This window comes from Zeus faber, assembly GCF_960531495.2.
Source record: "Zeus faber genome assembly, chromosome: 9".
NCBI lineage: Eukaryota > Metazoa > Chordata > Actinopteri > Zeiformes > Zeidae > Zeus > Zeus faber.
Window position 1 is genome coordinate 10,589,951 of NC_137197.1, and position 18,429 is coordinate 10,608,379.

Here is an 18,429-nt window from a genome sequence, read left to right on the forward strand (position 1 = left end):
TTCGATGAGAAGGGTGATCAAGGACACTTCAAATTGCCATTGACATGCCGTCCTTATCACCCCCTGCGTGGGCTTTACCTCGGGCAAAATCTGTGGAAGTGTTCTCCTACAGGCATGAAGGGGGGGGGGGGGATCATTAGGCCTTCAGTCAATCTCATTAATATGGAGGACGCGGCACGGGGCCCATCTGATTAGGGTGGCGGTCAAGCCTTTCGCACCGCTCCCTTGACCTCTACCGTCGATGATGGCGCCGTCAAACAGAAGCGCTTGGTTCCAGGCACTTGAGTCACTGAGCATTAAGCCCCACAAACTGCAAAGGATCTCCAATTTTAAACGCCCCAAACTGTCGAGGACGGGATTTTACGGCCACACAGGGACGAGCCAAGACACATATGCCTACGTTCTTGGCTTTCCACATAATTTGTTTACTGGTCGTTGGCCTCTTAGAGTACAGAAGTGAGAATATACAGAGAATATACAGCATCTATTGAGCAGGAGATTTTTGAAGTTAATCCTAAGGGAAAAAATTTAACTATGTGTGATCCTATATCTACGTTAACTGTAATATTATATAATTTATATAGAGACATACAGATGAACAATTGGTTTATTCATCTATCATTATATTATTATTACTAATATTATTATTATTATTATTACTAATATTACTGTTATTATTATTATGATTATGATTATTATTATTATTATTATTATTACTAATATTATTGTTATAATTATTAATAATAATAATACTATTATTATTACTAATATTATTATTATTATTATGATTATTATTATTACTATATTATTGTTATTATTATTACTAATATTATTATTATTATTATTATTATTACTAATATTATTGTTATTATTATTATTAGTAGTAGTAGTAGTAGTAGTATTATTAATATTATTATTATTACTAATATTATTATTATTATTATTATTATTACTAATATTATTGTTATTATTATTATTAGTAGTAGTAGTAGTAGTATTATTAATATTATTATTATTATTATTATTACTAATATTATTATTATTATTATTATTATTATTATTAGTAGTAGTAGTAGTAGTAGTAGTATTATTAATATTATTATTATTATTATTCTTATTCTTATTCTTATTATTGTGATTATTATTATGATTATTATGATTATTATTATCATTATTATGATTATTATTATTGTTATTATTATTATTATGATTATTATTATATATTTCATTATTATTATTATGATTATTATTATTATTATTATTATTATGATTATTATTATTATATATTTTTATTATTATTATTATGATTATTATTATTATGATTATGATTATGATTATTATTATTATTATGATTATTATTATTATTGTTATTATGATGATTATTATTATTATTATTATTATGATTATTATGATTATTATGATGATTATTATGATTATTATTATTATGATGATGATGATTATTATTATTATTATTATGATTATTATGATGATTATTATGATGATTATTATTATTATGATGATGATTATTATTATTATATGTACACATGCATTGCTGCACAGCGCTGACCCCTTGTGGACGTTCTGGTACTGTCGTAACACATTTATTTGTGACCGACGCTGTCGTATGACGGCAGCGTTTCATTTTACGGCACTACTAGGCCTCTGGTATAAATGTGAGCAGTGTTGTCATCTTTGAAAAGGGGGCACGTTTAGCTTTCTAGGGGCGTTTGTTGTCGCTGTCGTTACGATGGGCATAGAAGAGGAAACGGACCGGACCCTCTTTATTCGAAACTTAGACCAAAGAGTGACAGAAGAGCTCTTATTCGAGCTGTTTTTACAGGTAAAAAAAAAAAAACAACCACCAAAAAAAAACCCCCAAACAACAACACGCGACGTCAGAACGCTAGCTTGTTTAGCCGCGTCGGGTGTTGCACGATTTGACTTTGACTCCACCGAAACGAAGCCGGGTGTTGACATGGTGCTGTGCGTTGCAGGCGGGACCTCTCATCAAAACCAAAATCCCGAAGGACAACGACGGGAAACAGAAGACTTTTGGCTTCGCGGTCTACAAGCACGAAGGGTCGGTGCCGTACGCCATGCAGCTGCTGAACGGGACGGCGCTGTTCGGGAGGACCCTCGGCGTTCAGTACAGATCAGGTGAGTGGGGTTTTATTTAGTGTTATGATTAAAAATTACTTTAATCACACCAGTTTGGGACCCCCCCCCCCCCACCTTCTTTTACTCTAATCGGACACGTTTTTTTAGATCGTTCTTTTCAAAATTCCACTTGCCCCGCCAACACCCATACACGCAATCTTCCATTAATACATATAATCAGGGATCTTTATTTTAAGGATATTCCTTCGAATCCTAACGCCAGTAGCACCCATTTAAGGTTGTTAAGTCATGAAATGCTCCTGTGAGAACCCCTTCCGCTTCCGAATACATTCTGTACAGAAACTTTCAAAACAATAGTTATAGAGTGGAGACGTGTCAAGGCCCTCACTATCTACTGATGTTAAATTGAATGTAAGATGCCTATCAAAGAACCCTGGAACCAGCTACCTCCTCAACAGTGTATTGATTTGAATGTAGTATTTCATTCTGTTTGTTGTGTTTTTTTTCTTGCCACGGGACAGCTAGATTGTCCATTGTGGCAAGATGACATGATTTGACTGAACGTCGATCCTTAAAATTGGCCGCTGTCCCTCTTCCTGCTCCATCACAGGCAGCAGTCACAGCAGCAGTCCAGGGAATTCACAAAGTACCAGTCCTGGAAACGCCCCTAATCCCCATGGCCTGAGGTAAGGTTCCTGCACGGGAAGGGTTTTTCTTGAACACGAATAATATGACCCACTGTCTATCCTCCGACGCAAAATACAAAAAAAAAAAAAAAAAAGCATTAAATTGGGAATGTCTGAACACACAAGTTGGATGTACAGACTTCAGGAAGGATTAAATATTGCGCGTGGACACGTTCTAAAATATGACTTCCGGACAGAGCCAAACGTGCCATCTTTTTTGAAGGGCAACAACCCCCCTCCACCCACCCACTCACCCTCTCTCGGCTGCTCCCGCCTCCTCAAGTGCCCCGGCTGCTAAACTGGAATTTAGATTCCTCGTGTAGCCTCGCTCTCTTCAATAGGAAAACATGGTGCCAACATCCACTCTTGTTTGCGGCCGTCAGTGCCAAAAAAAAAAAACCAACCCAAAAAACAACCTCCTGTTGCTTTGGAAGAAAAATGACAAAGCAGTAGCACTGTGCTCGCTGGCAGTCGTTCGTGTTATTACTCTTATTCATAGTCACCCAAGATTGGGAACAAATTTGACTAATTTTTTTTGGGGTGGGGGAGTATATTCAGAGACTTATCAAGAAGTTTTGAGAACTTAAAAGAGAACATACAAACTACATTGTGTAATGTGATTTACATGAAATAATAACTTTTTTTTAACGTTATTTAAGAGTTTAGAGTTTAGGCCTCATCTACATGTATACACATTTTTCTGAAAACTAATCCCCCCCCCCTTTTTGAAAAGGAAATGTCTGTCCGCACGAGAAACGAAAAAAACGATTTTAAAACACTCACTTAAGCACGGCAAGGCAGTACCCGCTACTGGCTTGCCGTGTTACCTCCGTATTGCTGTATTACCTCCATATTACCTCCCCCAGGTAATACCTCATAAACCTTGATTTCAATTACCACAGTAGAACGTGCATATTGAACTTGATAATATGCATCCACAATACTGTACGGGGGCCATTCAAGAATTTGGGGAGGCTTTTTAAAAGTTTTTAATGGAAGAACGGCAAATAACTAACTGCTGTCGCTCGTAGAAGGCTTTCGCAGATTTACAATCCAACCAGCGACCAAAGCTGTGTGTGTGTGTGTGTGTGTGTGTGTGTGTGTGTGTGTGTGTGTGTGTGTGTGTGTGTGTGTGTGTGTGTGTGTGTGTGTGTGTGTGTGTGTGTGTGTGTGTGTGTGTGTGTGTGTGTGTGTGTGTGTGTGTGTGTGTGCGCGCGCGCCCAGGATTGATTTCCTGTGTGTGAAATCATGTTTTTCAATATGTTTAATACTTGATTATAAAATCTTGCTTGTCAGAGTGAATTTTTTTGACGGTAATTTCAAGGACAGAAGAATAAAATGGATAAAGAAAGACAGCCGAAGTGGAATTCCACATTATCACTCTGGTTGTCTTTCTTTATCCATTTTATTCTTCTTGCTGGTTCTTAGTGTTCTGCATTACCGCCAGCAGTTTGTTGTATAGTCTTGCGCAAAAATGACGCGTGAAAACAGCCGTCGCTTTGTCGTACGTCAGCAGACTCGTCGAAAATCGTTTGGGGAAAAAACCCGAGCCTTGGAACGGCGGCAGTGCAGTTCACCGCGTTCTGAAGCTGGAGCGGCGGCTCTCGCCCTCTGCTCTCAGCTGTCGAGTAGCCACTTTTGGTCGGATCCCACTTCCCCGCTTTATATGCAAATCTTGTGATTATAATATAATCTCAAAGAGAAGGATTTTGATTTATTTTGTTTCTTTGGATTCTTAGTTCTATGGAAAATGAGAAATGGAAACCTAACTCGTGTTTCTTTTCAGTTTTTCGTTTTTTTTCTTCTTCTCTCCCTTCCTCCATACAGTGGTGCACCGGTTCCCGACTTGCTTACTGGTTTCCCTGTGTTTTTTATTTCAGATCTATTTATGTTCGTTTGTTTCCTACTAGTATGAAACACAATGTTTAAACACACCCGAGTTAAGGGACTGTCCCGTCTCCCCGTTGATTTTGAACTCAATTTAGTAAAAACTGGATGTTTTTGTGTAAATACTTTGCTTGTAGATAACAAATCCTGCACTTCTGCAACGGGGAGACCGCATTTGCCACATTTCATTCCATGCGTTTTTACGATCGCCCAAGCCTAGCCTGACGCAAATGCAAAAGTTGAGGTCATGACGTCGGCGTCATTTTGAACTGGAAGGCTATGCCGTCTAGGGGTGGGACAAAATATCCATACTGGAATATATCGATACTTCCTTTTGCAATACGTTATCGATACACTGGCGGCGAATATCGCTATTTTGATTAAAACATGGTGGCCCTCTGAACTAGTGGTGTGACGGAACGCAGATGATCCGTCTGATCATGTGGACCGCGGATTAATTTCAAAATGTAACCGTCATAGCGAAACACAGTTTTACTGCCGTCCTGACGCAGACTTGCGGTAGAAAGAAGAGAGTAGACGGATGCGTGCTGCGTTTGACTGAAGTGCAGTGATTGGTTTGCGGCGCGTGTCGCGTCGAGTATTGATTGAATATTTTAAGATATTATTTGAACATTGGACATAATTTTGTTGTACGTTGTTTCATCTCACTTGTCAAATTCTGTGAAACGGACACTTTTTTTTTTTGTATTTTGCCTTTTTTAAGTGTATTTTTTTTTTCTTCGGTTACACAGATATCATGATGTATCTAATAAGTTGTCTTTCAATATATCAAGTATTGTGGTGTTGTCGTCGGCCATCCTGATACTATCGTGAGTTACTCTGCGGTTCCCACCGCTCACGTCGTCGTAATGCTTCTTTACCATCCGTAAGAACAGGGATGGCGCCACAGGCACCTTTAGACAGCCAAGCCGGCCTTTTGGCCTCCTTTCTTTTCCCTCTTGGTACTCACACCGTGTTTGTCTGTTGCTAACCGTACGTTTTCCCTTCCGCCACATGACTGCAGCTGACAGGCCAGATGTTTTCACTGGCGCATCCAAGAAGCTTGTTGTTCACACTCACCCTGCCCTCCTGTCCTCTGTGGCTACACGTGTTCCGCAGCATTCATCACATCCTTCCACTGCGTCTTTCATTTCTATGTCGTCGGTGTTCTATTATTATATCAGGGCTTTGTGTGATGAAAAGAGGGTGTTCATACTTATCTTGATGTGCCAATTGAGTTTCTCACACGCTCCAAACTAAAGTTTTGGATTGATTGGTACCCACACCCCCCCCCATCTGTTAGTGTTTTAAGAACCACGGCCTGTGAATGAGTGCAAGCCAGTCGTAAACGCTTTAGACGGCGTTTCATAGCAGTCGGAAATCAAACTATTTCCAGGTGTGAATGAAGTTTGGAATTCTTTGCGGTTTTACAGGCGTAAATTTAGGTTAGGTGGGGGGGGTTGTTGTTGTTGTTGTTATAATGGGGGAGCTGGTAGGTGGTAATGATTTAATTTCCTTTTTGACAGAACACAAGCCCAGCCGAATCCTTCACATTTCATCCCTCCACCTCAAAAGGCCTTCTCTTCTCTGGACAGCCTACAGAAACAGGTGATGGTAAGGTTTCTCACCACAGGCTTGGCTCGCAAAATGTACCCCTGACAGTGTTGGTGTGTTAAACTGGTTTTAGACATGGATCTGCACTGTTGGCTGTCGGCTTTTCACTATAAAGTCTTAGGTCTTCAAATGTGTTTTGGAGTCGGGGGCCGAAACAATTCCTACATATGGATGAGGACGCCTCGAGCGACGCAAAGCCGCTTTAACATGTCGTCGCGTTTTGAAATGTGTCACTTGGATATTCTTAATGCGATCCGAGCTCGGTTGCAACACCATTGGTTGCCGCTACGGGGCGTGTAGCAAGCAGGAAGCTAGGATGAGATGACACCTAATTAATCACTGGGGGGAAATTCAGCCTCCCATACTCTTACAACTAGGGCCCTACCAAATTCCTGGTCAATTTTTCTTAATTTCACGGACCTAGATTCTCAAAAATAGCAGATTTCACAATTATGAATTTATTTTTTTTTTTTTTGAGGAAAACACATTTCATGTAGATGATTAAATTAAACTGTTTTATTTTATTTTTTTTAAAGCACACACAGGCCCAACCGTTGTCATCAGACGCGCTGACGTTCCTTCCGGTACCCGGTGGTTTATGTTCAAGCCGAAAGTGCCAAAAAATAACATCCAACTTGTCCAAGACTCACTGAGATGAGCTGAACACACACTTAAGTGTGTGTGTGTGTGTGTGTGTGTGTGTGTGTGTGTGTGTGTGTGTGTGTGTGTGTGTGTGTGTGTGTGTGTGTGTGTGTGTGTGTGTGTGTGTGTGTGTGTGTGTGTGTGTGTGTGTGGCAGCTCTGCTGCCCCCCGGTGGACTCGGGTGTATTACATCAGAACGCTTGTTTCGTTCATACAGCCGGACCCTGCGTTTACATTGCGCAGGCTGGGCGTTGCCATTTGCTCTTGGTTCTTGGTTGGGGTCGATTTCAGCTCCTGCGCAGAAAGACTCTGGCTGTAAATAATTGTGGCGAAAGGAAGTAATTACCGGCCCCCTGTGCAGGTGAACAACATGATGTGGCAGCAGCTCCTGCAGAGTAACGGCGGCGGCGGCCTCCTCCCCGGGCCCCCGCAGAGGCACCAGCACAGCGGGGGCGGTGGTGGCGGCGGAGGAGGGGGCAGTGGAGGCGGCGCTAGGCAACACGACGGCGCCCCCTACTGGCAGCGCTCGTCCGCGGTAGGCGGCAGCGGTTGCTGGGGCCAGAGCAGTAGGAGTCAGCGCTACAGTGAGGACTCCGGCCTCGGCCGCCCCCAGCACCAGCAGTATGGCCGAGCGGGCCAGTACCCCCAGCACGACGAGCGGAGCAGCAGCAGCAGCAGCAGCAGCAGCAGCCGCCACCACGACAGCCGAAACGCCAACCACCCCTATGACAACAGGGGCGGTAACCGTGGTTACCAAGATAGCCGATACAGACGCTACTGAGTAGGGGGCGTCTATTTTAAGTCTTGGTTTCCTTTTTGTTTCTATCCACTATGGACCGTTCAGACAAGAAGAGGATTTATGTTGACAAAAAAAAAATGTATATGCTCAGGTCATTTGTATATTTTGATACTAGTTTGACGTGCTAACACTTTTCCATTGTTCTTTACTTTTAAGGTCTTTTAAAACTTTATATGCCATTTTCAAATGAGTTTTTTCCTCATTGGTGGTGAAAATTGTCATATCATCAACCCCTTCCAAAAGAAAAGAAAAATGCTGTTAGTAACAACTGGAAGTATTTTTAAGCAATTCAAATGTATTTTAATTGATTTTGATATTGACTTTGGCAACTAGTCTTTTTTTATGACATAATATGCAGAATATCTTAAACTGGTGCTCCTGTGTCTTTGGTGTACTTCAGGTATTTCACAGAGGGGTGGGGGGGGTGTTTTTCAGGAAAAAAGATCAAACAACAGCAATATTTGACATTAAGATCGCAGCCTAGTTTACTTTTTTTGTTAGATCAGAGTGATCGATCTGCTCAGTTTGCTAAGAGTATTTTAATTTTCTTTTTATGTTCTGCCACTAAAAGAACATGGCTATACGTTTTAAATTTATGTACATTACAAAATTGAATGGACTCTGCTTTACTGTTGTCATTTCCTGTTCCACATTGTTTTAAGATATTTACCAGTGAAATACTCTGAGGGTCCGGATTAGTGCGTTTTTAAAAGTCAGATCTCACATGTGGGACCAAGTAGGGAGCAATATAATGTCGATGCTACATGCAGTTGTCACCTACACATGCTTTGTCTGCCTCTGCTCCACTTATTACTAAAGGAAGTATTCTGCAGGCAGTCACAAATTTCAAATTAATTTTTGGTGAGGCTACCCCGTGGTGCATTTCACTTTTCTTTTTTTTTTATAGATTTTTCTAAGACCCTATGAGTTTTCATGTCTTAACTTTTGATTTCTCAGTTGTTGGACGCAAATATGGATGTACGGTTATGTTACTCGTACTCCACAATGTATTTTGCACCAGGTCATAGCTGGTGCGTCTCAAGGTCGCAATGTGTAGCTCCCTGGTCCTCAAATAGCAGATCTACACTAATTAAAAAGCATTGTTCTGTCCCAGAATTGGCTCCAATTGTGTCCCCGACATGTGACGGTAAAATTAGCCTCCCTGTGTTGCGGGGGCTCACTCACAACAAAGTGACTAATCAAATCCCTTAATGTCCACGCCGAGGTCGTAATCTACCCTTCCGAAAGTGCTTAGGCCGCTAACAGCAGCTCCCGTGGTGCATCAACACACATATCCCCTAATAAAGCTCCCAGGATTCAAAAGTGGAGGTGCGTTTTCACCCGCTGTGCCCAGCTCTTTGTCTTGGCCCTAATCTGCCCCGTGTCAGATTCCAGCGCGATGCTCTGAAGTCGCTCTAATGAAGAGTATCCTCTGTTCCGCAGCGCAGGCCGGCCCTGCTCGGAAAGGCCTGCTTTTTTTTTTTTTTTTTTGCATAACTGTTTTAATTGATTGAGCTGCCTGGCGTCTCCAGCTATGGAGCTTCTGGATTAGTGCTCGGTAGCTGCTGTATATAGAAGCGTGTCTACTGGAATGACCAAGTACCAGAGACAGCCCCCCTCCACCCCCCCAAGCCCCTGCTTGTCCCGGGACAAGAGCCTGCTCCTTGTGCTCAGGTTGCTGGGTTCATTGGCGCTAGTTATCCAAGCCCCCCCCATGCCACTTCAGACGCCCACCCACCCACCCACCAAAATGTCTCCCACCGAATTATGGACAGTTGTTCTCATCTTCCCCCTTTGATCAGAGCCATCACGCCCAAAAGAACCCGAGCTTCCCCATGCAGCTCCCATATTTCCTCCATAATCCCCTAACACTTTGAACTGCTGGGGGCAGAGGCCTCCACTTAGATTCGGTTCCAGTGCTGGGGAGATGGTAATGATCTACCCACCACTTACTCCTATATAAAAAAAAAAAAAACATACGGTTTATTAATAGAATATCCATTGTTTCAAATATAATGATATAAGGGGAAAGGCATTTTGCAAATAGGGCGTTCAACCCTGGAAGTACACAGTTCTGGTACTATGTATAACAAGGTACATTTATAATAAACATGTTATCCTCAAACCAGTTGGTAACACCGGTGTCGCTTTTCCTTCAAGTGAACCAGTAGAGTTGGGTTCAATTAGAAACCCGTTGTGCATTCATTGTTCTTTAAAAGTCACGTTCACTTTCGTCCGGGGAAGCCGATTTTCCACGGGCTTTCCCGAACTACTTGAGCCTGTGCTCTGCAGCCTCCTCCTGGACTGCGGAGGCTGAGGACGCTCAGAGGCCCCTTGGTTTGACTTGACACTGAAGCAACGTCAGACGTTAAATGAAACGCGTGCAGGCCAACGACGACGACGACGACGAAGAAAGAATGCGATGAATCCAATCGCCCCCCGTTCGCGCCTCTGAGAATGGGCTTTTTATCCTAAATCCATTCACGCGAAATTCGTTCAAGCAGAAGGGAAACAAATGGTATTTATCTCGAAGAAATGTTCACTCTTCAAGAAGAACATTCAAAAAATAATAACGATCAGTTACGCGCAATAATAATAATGCTAGAATGATAATAATAATGATGATATAATAATAATGCTATAATGATAATAATAATGATGATATAATAATAATGCTATAATGATAATAATAATGATGATATAATAATAATAATATAATGATAATAATAATGATGATATAATAATAAGAAGAATGATGATGATGATGCTGATAATAATAACGATGATAATAATAATAATGATTAAAAATAATAACGGTGATGCTGATAATAATAATAATAATAATAATAATAATAATAATAATAATGATAATAAATACATTCGAAGAAACGTCGGAAAATATGTATTTTTTTATCGTCGTTTTATATTAGAAAAAAGTTATATCTGATCCTTACTATTCCTGCACAGAAACAGCATTTGTTTACAGACAAATATATTTCCAATGCATTTTTTTATTAATAATAATAATAATAATAATAATAATAATAATAATAATAATAATAATAATAGAAAAGAGGGAGAGAGAGAGAGAGACAGGGAGAAGGGGGTAAGAAAGATAGGCAGAGGGGGGGAAAAAGACAGGGGAGAGAGTGAAGAAATAGAGCGAGGGAGGGGATTAGAATAAAAACTTTTTTTTTATTATGTGTTTAGCATGTTTGCAAAAAAATCCAAATTGTCCAACGTTAAAAAAAAAATACAATAAATAAATACATCAATTCAATGGAGAAAAAAAAAACCCCCAGAAAGAGAGAGATCTGTATATACTGTTTGTTTTATTTCAAATGTTTATGTGTTTGTAGGTTGTGTATATTTTCGATATTATGCTTTTTGTTTCTGTGATTATTTTTTATCTCTATTTTCATTTTAGGGTTATATTCCAGAGAGAGAGGGGGGAGGGAGAGGGAGAGAGAGAGAGAGAGAGAGAGAGAGAGAGAGAGAGGGGGGAGAGAGGGGGGAGAGATGGAGCAGGAAGGATGGTTTATATAGCGGAGGGTGTGACGCTCCGCAGTCACTCCGGTTGCTGCTCGACCTGCGGCTCCACAGCTCCCTGCGCCGCTTGCGACTCTCCCAGATCCACGGCGAGAAACGACGACGTTCGAACCAGAAGAAAGGAAGAAAGAAAGAAAACGCAACAACAAGGGAGCCATCCCCGACACCCACCCAACCCCAACCCCAACCCCCTCCCCCCGCTGGCTTTCCGTGAAGTTGGGGTCGGGTCGAAGTTCCAGCGCGGGTTCCGGCGGCAGCGCGGAGCAGCGCAGCGGGACAGCATGCAGTGCCAGGCCGAGCTCAGACTCGCCTCCCCCGGGCAGCTGCAGGCGGCCAGGCGCCGCTACAAGACCTTCATGATCGACGAGATCCTGTCCAAGGAAACCTGTGATTATTTCGAGAAGCTCTCCCTCTACTCGGTGTGCCCGTCCCTCATCGTCCGGCCCAAGCCCCTGCACTCCTGCCCAGGTGAGAAACAAGATCTGCCTCTGTTCCTTTCTTTTATTATTATTATTATTATTATTATTATTATTATTATTATTATTATTATTATTATTATTATTATTACAAGTAGTAGTAGTAGTAGTAGTAGTATTATCATCATCAGCCTTATTATTAGATGCTTAATGGTCTGAGGAGAAGGTTTTCAAATGATTTCAGTTGTACCTCACTTTTCCTTTCTTTTCTTTCTTTACCATGTGTGTAAGACAACGACTGAATGGTTTTTCATCCTGGTGCCTGTCAGAAAAATCCACAGCACGCTCAATATACAGTCAAGAAAATGCAGTTTTTAGTTCATAAATTCGACTTTATTTCAAAAACGTCCATACAAGTTTTGCAAGGATTCGTAGGCCCCGTTTTTTCAATCATATTTAACGAAATTATTATGAGTAATTCGGGGCTTTTTAAGTAAAATACAATTTTCAATAGTAGATCCCAAGGCTTTTCAGTCACTGTAAATTATCCTATTTTAATTTGCTATGCAACACTCTCAATCACAATCTGAATCGGAATCGGTTCACTTGGCAAAGTAGATCTTCATATAAAATACAAGTATCTTCACAGTCTAAAAATATATGAAATATACAAAATATACAGAATGTAAAACACGTGTTCTATGCAAAGGCCCGTGGCCGGGGCTGTGGCATGGCATGGCGGTGCAATAAAATGATTTGGGGGAAAGTGACGGTCGTTTCCAAGCAAAATCGATGTTTCAACCTGACTGGTCGAAGGGGTTTGTGTGGCTCGTGCGGGCAAACACTGCTCTGGATTATTTATTAACTCTTACTCATGGCGACAAAGAGGTCCCTCTCAAAGATGTGTTTACCTCACTGACCATAAACCGCGGTGGCTCCGTGTGCCTGGCGGGCGACGCACGATAAACAAGTCGGGTCTGACGAGAGGGTCCAGGGTGAGAGGAGATGCAGGGCAGTCCACCTGCCTCCGTGGCTGCGTGTGCACCGAGCCTCGCCGCAGACTGAAGCCCTGCTCGTTCAGCCTCTGCAGGGACCACTACGGAAAACGAGTTCAAAGAAAGTGATCAATTCATGTAGATGTATAAATGTAGACATTGATATTGATGTTGGTAACTTTTCACTTGACGACTTTTGAAACGCGACAATTTCTCTCGACGTTTGCGTCGGTTGAGAGGGGGTCCAGCAGGCTCTAATCTCAATTCTATCATCAAATAATTGCAAAAACCCCACTCAGCTTAAATTGTAATATCAAAAAGCAATATAAAAAAAAAAAAAGATATAAAGCTTAATGCAAGAAGTTTATCCGAGAGGTATGAAGTTGAGCACCTTCATCTCTAGAGCATAGTTCCACTGTGATAACACGTGGGACGATGTGGCCTGTTTGATATTGTTTCCCTCTGGTTTAAATGATAATCACTCTTTGCACCAAACCCCAATGTTTTTGCACCTCATCAAAAACCACATCAGCCCTCTCTCTCGCTTTTCTTTTTCTTTTTTGTAAGAACCTGTTCTGCTGCCTTTCATCTTCAATAATGATTTGTCTATTTTAGTTGTCTGTTAACTGCGTCATTAACCTCTTGTTGTAATTTACCAAAATAAAAATAAAAAAGTCACGGCACAAATGAACACCACGTAATCCCCTTTGCCCAGACGCCTTTCAACCCATCTAAAAACAGAAAAGAAAAGAAAGAGATGTTAATTGAATCCATAATGGGTCCACTAAACCATAGGACAACCACACGCTAGTAACCATTATGGTAATGGTTGTAAACTCTGAAATAATAGCTGCTGCCATCTGATGATAACGGTGATGGGGGACGGATAAAAATAGAGGAAGCAATTCCCTCATGGCTCTGATGTGGGATGGTGGGTGTTTGCTGGAGGGCACTATGACTGGGGGCCTGGCACCCCCACCCCTCCTGTGGGGTGGATAGAGTAACCCGCCTCGCATATCAGAACACTGTGCCCACTGCTTATTTGTGGCTGCGGGGGTGTGAGACACACTATATTCCCCCACTTCAATGGCCGTGGGTGCTGGATATAGAAGCTGGCCGGGACCAGAGAGAAAAAGGGCCCTGGCCCCCAGTGAAAGTTGACTTCTGCATTCTTTACACTAAGGAGGTGCTATGACCAGCTCCCACCAGTAGGGGCCGCTAAAAGACAGTGGAGCCAGTGCAGTGAGCGGAGGAGGAGGGGGGTGGGGGGGGTCGGGAGGGGGGGTGGGGGCGAGGGGGTCAAACGATTTGACAAATTGTTTGTTTTGCAGAATTCGCTGATGGCTACGCCGCTTAAATCTTGGCCCCCATCACACCTTTACACTCGGCGGTGATCAGGGGCCTCCCCCTGGTTCCGTCTTTTTACACCAGGGCGGCCCAACCGGACGGCCCGCGGGCCACGTTCGTGCAGGCCGGCCTTTTGAGTATGCGATGAACCGCTCTTATTTGTGAACCGCCGAAGATAATTTGACGAAATACGAGGCGTAGCAACGCTCTCAGCAATGAAAACAACCCTTTTCTTCCACGCAGTAGTCGGGGGACCCTGCTTTACACAACGCGGATGATTTCGCTATTTGAATATCAAAGTGGACGATAGTGGTGGTGGGGTTTATTTCCCGTCCTATAAATGACTTAGCGCGGGGACAGGCGGACGGGGAGGGGGGTCTTTCGCGGCGTGGTCCGCCACCTCACTTAAGCAGACGGGAGGGCTCGCAGTATTTCATTCGGGGCCCCGTCTCTCAGCGGGGGACGCAGCCCGGCTTTTAGTGGCATTTTCTGGATGAGGTGAGAGAGATAAAGATCCACCGTGGAGTAATCACGGCTGACAGGGCGATGAAAAATGGCACAAGAAGACGCGCGCGCACGCACACACACACACACACGCGGTTTCACTGTAAATCATATCTATCTAACATTTTACCTTTTTTTTTTTTACGTTGTGCACAACCGGAATTCAAACCGGATGTTGCGTCAGTGAATACATGGGAAATTTGGACAACGGGCCACAGATTAAATCTGTAAATTTCCCCGTTGTGGGGAAAGGTTTATCTTATCTTATTAGACGTCCGACATTAGGTGCTTGTCTTTTAGTTCTTGGTTTGTACAGAAGGGGCAAATCATCAATCATTTTAATTCCACCCTCATTTTAGAAATCAGCCGATGAACTACATGCATCGGAGGGAATTTAACATTATCGGTGTTTTTTTTTTTTTTTTTAAGCAATAGAATATATCAGACTCCACTGGGAGCATTGCATCATGTTATTCACTGTTTCTTTATTGCATTCTGAGTCGACGTTACGACACCGTCGTTGTCACTGCAGCGTCCTGCCCTAAAGAAACAAAAACAAAAAAACCACTTCCACAGGACAACACGCATCACACTTCCTCATCTCTAGACCGCAAAAAAAAAAAAAAAAAAAAAATGAAAACAAAACCAGTGATAAATCAATCTTGTAAAAACGGTATATCGTCCGTTTTATTTTTTATTTTATTTTTTTATTTTTTGGGGGGGGGTGGGGGGCCTGCGTGTGTTCAGTCGCAACAGGAGAACGTGCACTTGTACAGGTTCTGTGTTCGACACTTATTTTAATCGTTTTTTTTTTTTTTTTCTTTTTCCTTTTTTCTTTCTGGTAACGCGACGCCTCCAGAGTTGCGATCAAAGGCGAGGAAATTACGGCGACGAAAGCCCCCCCTGACACCTGGCTTTTACAAAAAAAAAAAAAGAACAACGTCATTTAGCTGCAGCGATCTGTCATGCGGGGCGAGGGGGCGAGCGGCTGTAATTAAAGCGAGGGAGCCCGGGCCCGCGGAGAGGCCGTCGCGGGGCCTCTCATTGAACGTCCCTCAAGCTGTCAGCACGCGCTTTATACCCAAAACACTGCGGAACGCTCACCTACGCGTGTCTGGGTAGCCCGCTGGGGGGAAAACAGATAGGAGAGGGGGGAAAAGGAGGAGAAGAAACCTTCCGCCGAACCCCGTAGTGAAGAGGATGAATCGATCGCCGGTAGTGACGTAGTTGATAACGTCACATATTGAGACGCCGGAGAATGCTTCTACAAACTGTAACTATTCTTAGCAGGTATGCGTTCTGTAATGACATACCATGTGCCGGGGGCCTTCGTCCCCATTGTGCTTATAGGGAGAGTGTGTGTGTGTGTGTGTGTGTGCGTGTGTGTGTGTGTGTGTTTTAGCTTCGGCTATAGCTTTCGGCGCGGCTCAAATGGTTTATTTGTAGACGGGATGCGGGTTCGCTGGTCAACCATGTGTCAGATCTGGGAGATCAGAGTGGAAAGTCACCACCACGTGGACCGACATTCCCTCGTCCCCCGATTCCCTCCCCCCCGATTCCCTCCCCCTCTCTCGCTCTCCCTCTCTCTCTCTCTTTCTCTCCCTCCCTCCCTTCTTGGACTTTGGAGGGCTTTTGGAAGGCCTCGGCGGTCCGGCGAGAAAGCGTGACGTTTATTTTCCTTCCCCGCGCCGTGCTCCCCCTGATCGTCTCATCAAATGGGCATGAAAAAAAGCAGAGAGGGGGGAGACGCGGGGAGAGATAACGGGCGAGCCGATGTCAAGACGGAGAGAGCGTTAAAGGGTGGGGTGGGGGGGGGGGGGGGCGAGCGAGAGAACACTACCTAGAAAGAAAAGACATCTTGTCCGGACTAGTCTCAGCAGCAGCGACGAGTCTCACGTTGGGAGATTAGCAAACGATCTAAATGCATTAGGATGATGTCATGATGAGCCCCGGGCAGTGTCTGCTGCGTGCGTGTGTGTGCGTGCGTGCAAGAGGAATATCTCCATGCGAGTGCTACAGATACACACTTCAAGCTCAAAATCCAACGCTACGCCTGGTCTCATCGACCCTGATGGTTTTGCGTGCGTTCCTGGGCCCATTTTCCTTCCTCCTCTTTCTCACGCTCACCTCTACCCAGAGGAATGAGTGGCCGAAGCATGACGCCGTTTTTCGCGTCAAGAGCCGCGTCCTCACCTGAAGCCGACGGGGTGGCGTAACGTGCCTTCCCCGTCGTACTATCCGCTTTTTCTTTGCTCTCAATGATCTCAAATATCCCCCCCGGGCTGCTTTACAGGAATATATCCCACATTAAACAATGACTTCAGGAAAAAATGCAAACAAACACACATTCGCGTACTGGTATCAAAGTGAGGACCCCAATTTATTTTTTTGTCAATTTGGAAACTGGTCCTCACAATTATCATACAAATATACCCGCACACATGCACACACACACCCACAAACACACAGGCACGGGCATGCGCGCGTACACATACACACACACGCACAACACGCACGCACGCACGCACGCACACACATACACACACACACACACACACTCCGTCTCCTCTCTCTTATGAGATGGCCTAATATTCTCTGCTCCATTGCTGTCTTTAATCTCTCTCTCTCTCTCTCTCTCTCTCTCTCTCTCTCTCTCACTCGACCTCTTCTATCTCTTTTTCTCTACCCCCACACACACACACACACACACACACACACACACACACACACACACACACACACACACACACACACACACACACACACACACACACACACACACACACACACACACACAGTATATAGACACTTGGGGTTTCACGGCGACTGATTTTTACGAGTTGCCAAGTTTTTCACAATAGTAGTCATGCAGTCTTTTATGTACCTATGCAAGAAAGCTGCAGAGAGAGGAGTTGTAGGTAATCGCAGAACCCATGGGCGATCGGTCTGACCGCGATTTAACTGTTCACAAGCTGTTTTTATTTACTTCTTACGACTTGTGAAACAATCTGAACGTAGATGTCGTCTCTCAACTCCAACTCCATTCTTGCGTCTCAAGTTGCTTTTTTGACCTCAAACAATGACGGGGGCACGGAAGAGGTATTGGCCCGGATATTCCCTGGCTACACTGGAACCCCAGAGATAATTGGCAGTTGTATTTTGTATACTAAATTAATTGGAGAACATAGTGTTGAATTTAGATACAAAAACAGGAATTTAGATATAAATATACATACATATGTTCATTCATTATTTTACTAATACAATAATCATTGTAAATCTGGTGACATTGACAAAATATATGTTGTAAACGACTAGTCGACCGCCGTCAACAGCGCCAACTAGTGGTTATAGTAGTCGACTAGTCGACTAGTTGACGAGCTGATGAAACCCCTAATACACACACATTAGTTTCCACCTTTCATGTTCAGCGTACATCATTATTATGGATCCATTTTATATTTGAACACGTAAGGATTTTCTCCTGAAATATATTATATTTTATACAACCCCCCCCCTGCACACACACACACACACACACACACACACACACACACACACACACACACACACACACACACACACACACACACACACACACACACACACACACACACACACACACATACACACCCCACCCAATCTTCCCCCCTCACCCCTACCCCTCCCATTGGAGTGTTAGGTTTTATCGATCCTGGCGTCTTCCATGCTTCTGTCTGCGCTGATAAAGATCGAGGAGACTGTGTGTGCGTGTGTGCATGTGTGCGGTGTGTGTGTGTGTGTGTGTGTGTGTGTGTGTGTGTGTGTGTGTGTGTGTGTGTGTGTACTTGTGTGTGTATCTCACTCGGCACGGTGAAGCAAAAGTGAGACAA

At 43.3% G+C, this 18,429-nt stretch overlaps 2 protein-coding genes across 3 annotated transcripts in view; both read left to right on the top strand.

Moving 5' to 3' along the window:
* The first annotated feature begins 1,686 nt into the window (after positions 1 to 1,686).
* On the top strand, positions 1,687 to 9,790 carry rbm7 (RNA binding motif protein 7). 2 transcript variants are annotated; one of them, XM_080007159.1, is made up of 5 exons: positions 1,687 to 1,840; positions 1,995 to 2,157; positions 2,729 to 2,804; positions 6,218 to 6,305; positions 7,309 to 9,790. In XM_080007159.1, exons 1-5 carry the CDS (start codon positions 1,748 to 1,750, stop codon positions 7,726 to 7,728), a joined length of 840 nt encoding a protein of 279 aa, XP_079863285.1. In that variant the 5' UTR covers positions 1,687 to 1,747; the 3' UTR covers positions 7,729 to 9,790. The 2 variants fall into 2 exon arrangements, with proteins under 2 accessions (XP_079863285.1, XP_079863286.1); XM_080007160.1 differs by having other exon boundaries at positions 6,218 to 6,299.
* A 1,544-nt stretch (positions 9,791 to 11,334) lies between these two features.
* Positions 11,335 to 18,429, top strand: part of barx2 (BARX homeobox 2) — a 15,890-nt gene continuing 8,795 nt past the window's right edge. Inside the window, exon 1 of the mRNA XM_080006349.1 lies at positions 11,335 to 11,763. Within this exon, the coding sequence (XP_079862475.1) occupies positions 11,577 to 11,763 (187 nt within the window). The 5' untranslated portion in view covers positions 11,335 to 11,576. The remainder of the gene's footprint in view (positions 11,764 to 18,429) is intronic.

Coding starts and splice junctions, on each gene's coding strand:
- rbm7 (XM_080007159.1), top strand. CDS start 1,748: ATGGGCATAGAAGAGGAAACGGACCGGACCCTCTTTATTCGAAACTTA. Junction 2,158..2,728: donor CGGCGTTCAGTACAGATCAG/GTGAGTGGGGTT, acceptor GCTCCATCACAG/GCAGCAGTCACAGCAGCAGT. Junction 6,306..7,308: donor GCCTACAGAAACAGGTGATG/GTAAGGTTTCTC, acceptor CCCCCTGTGCAG/GTGAACAACATGATGTGGCA.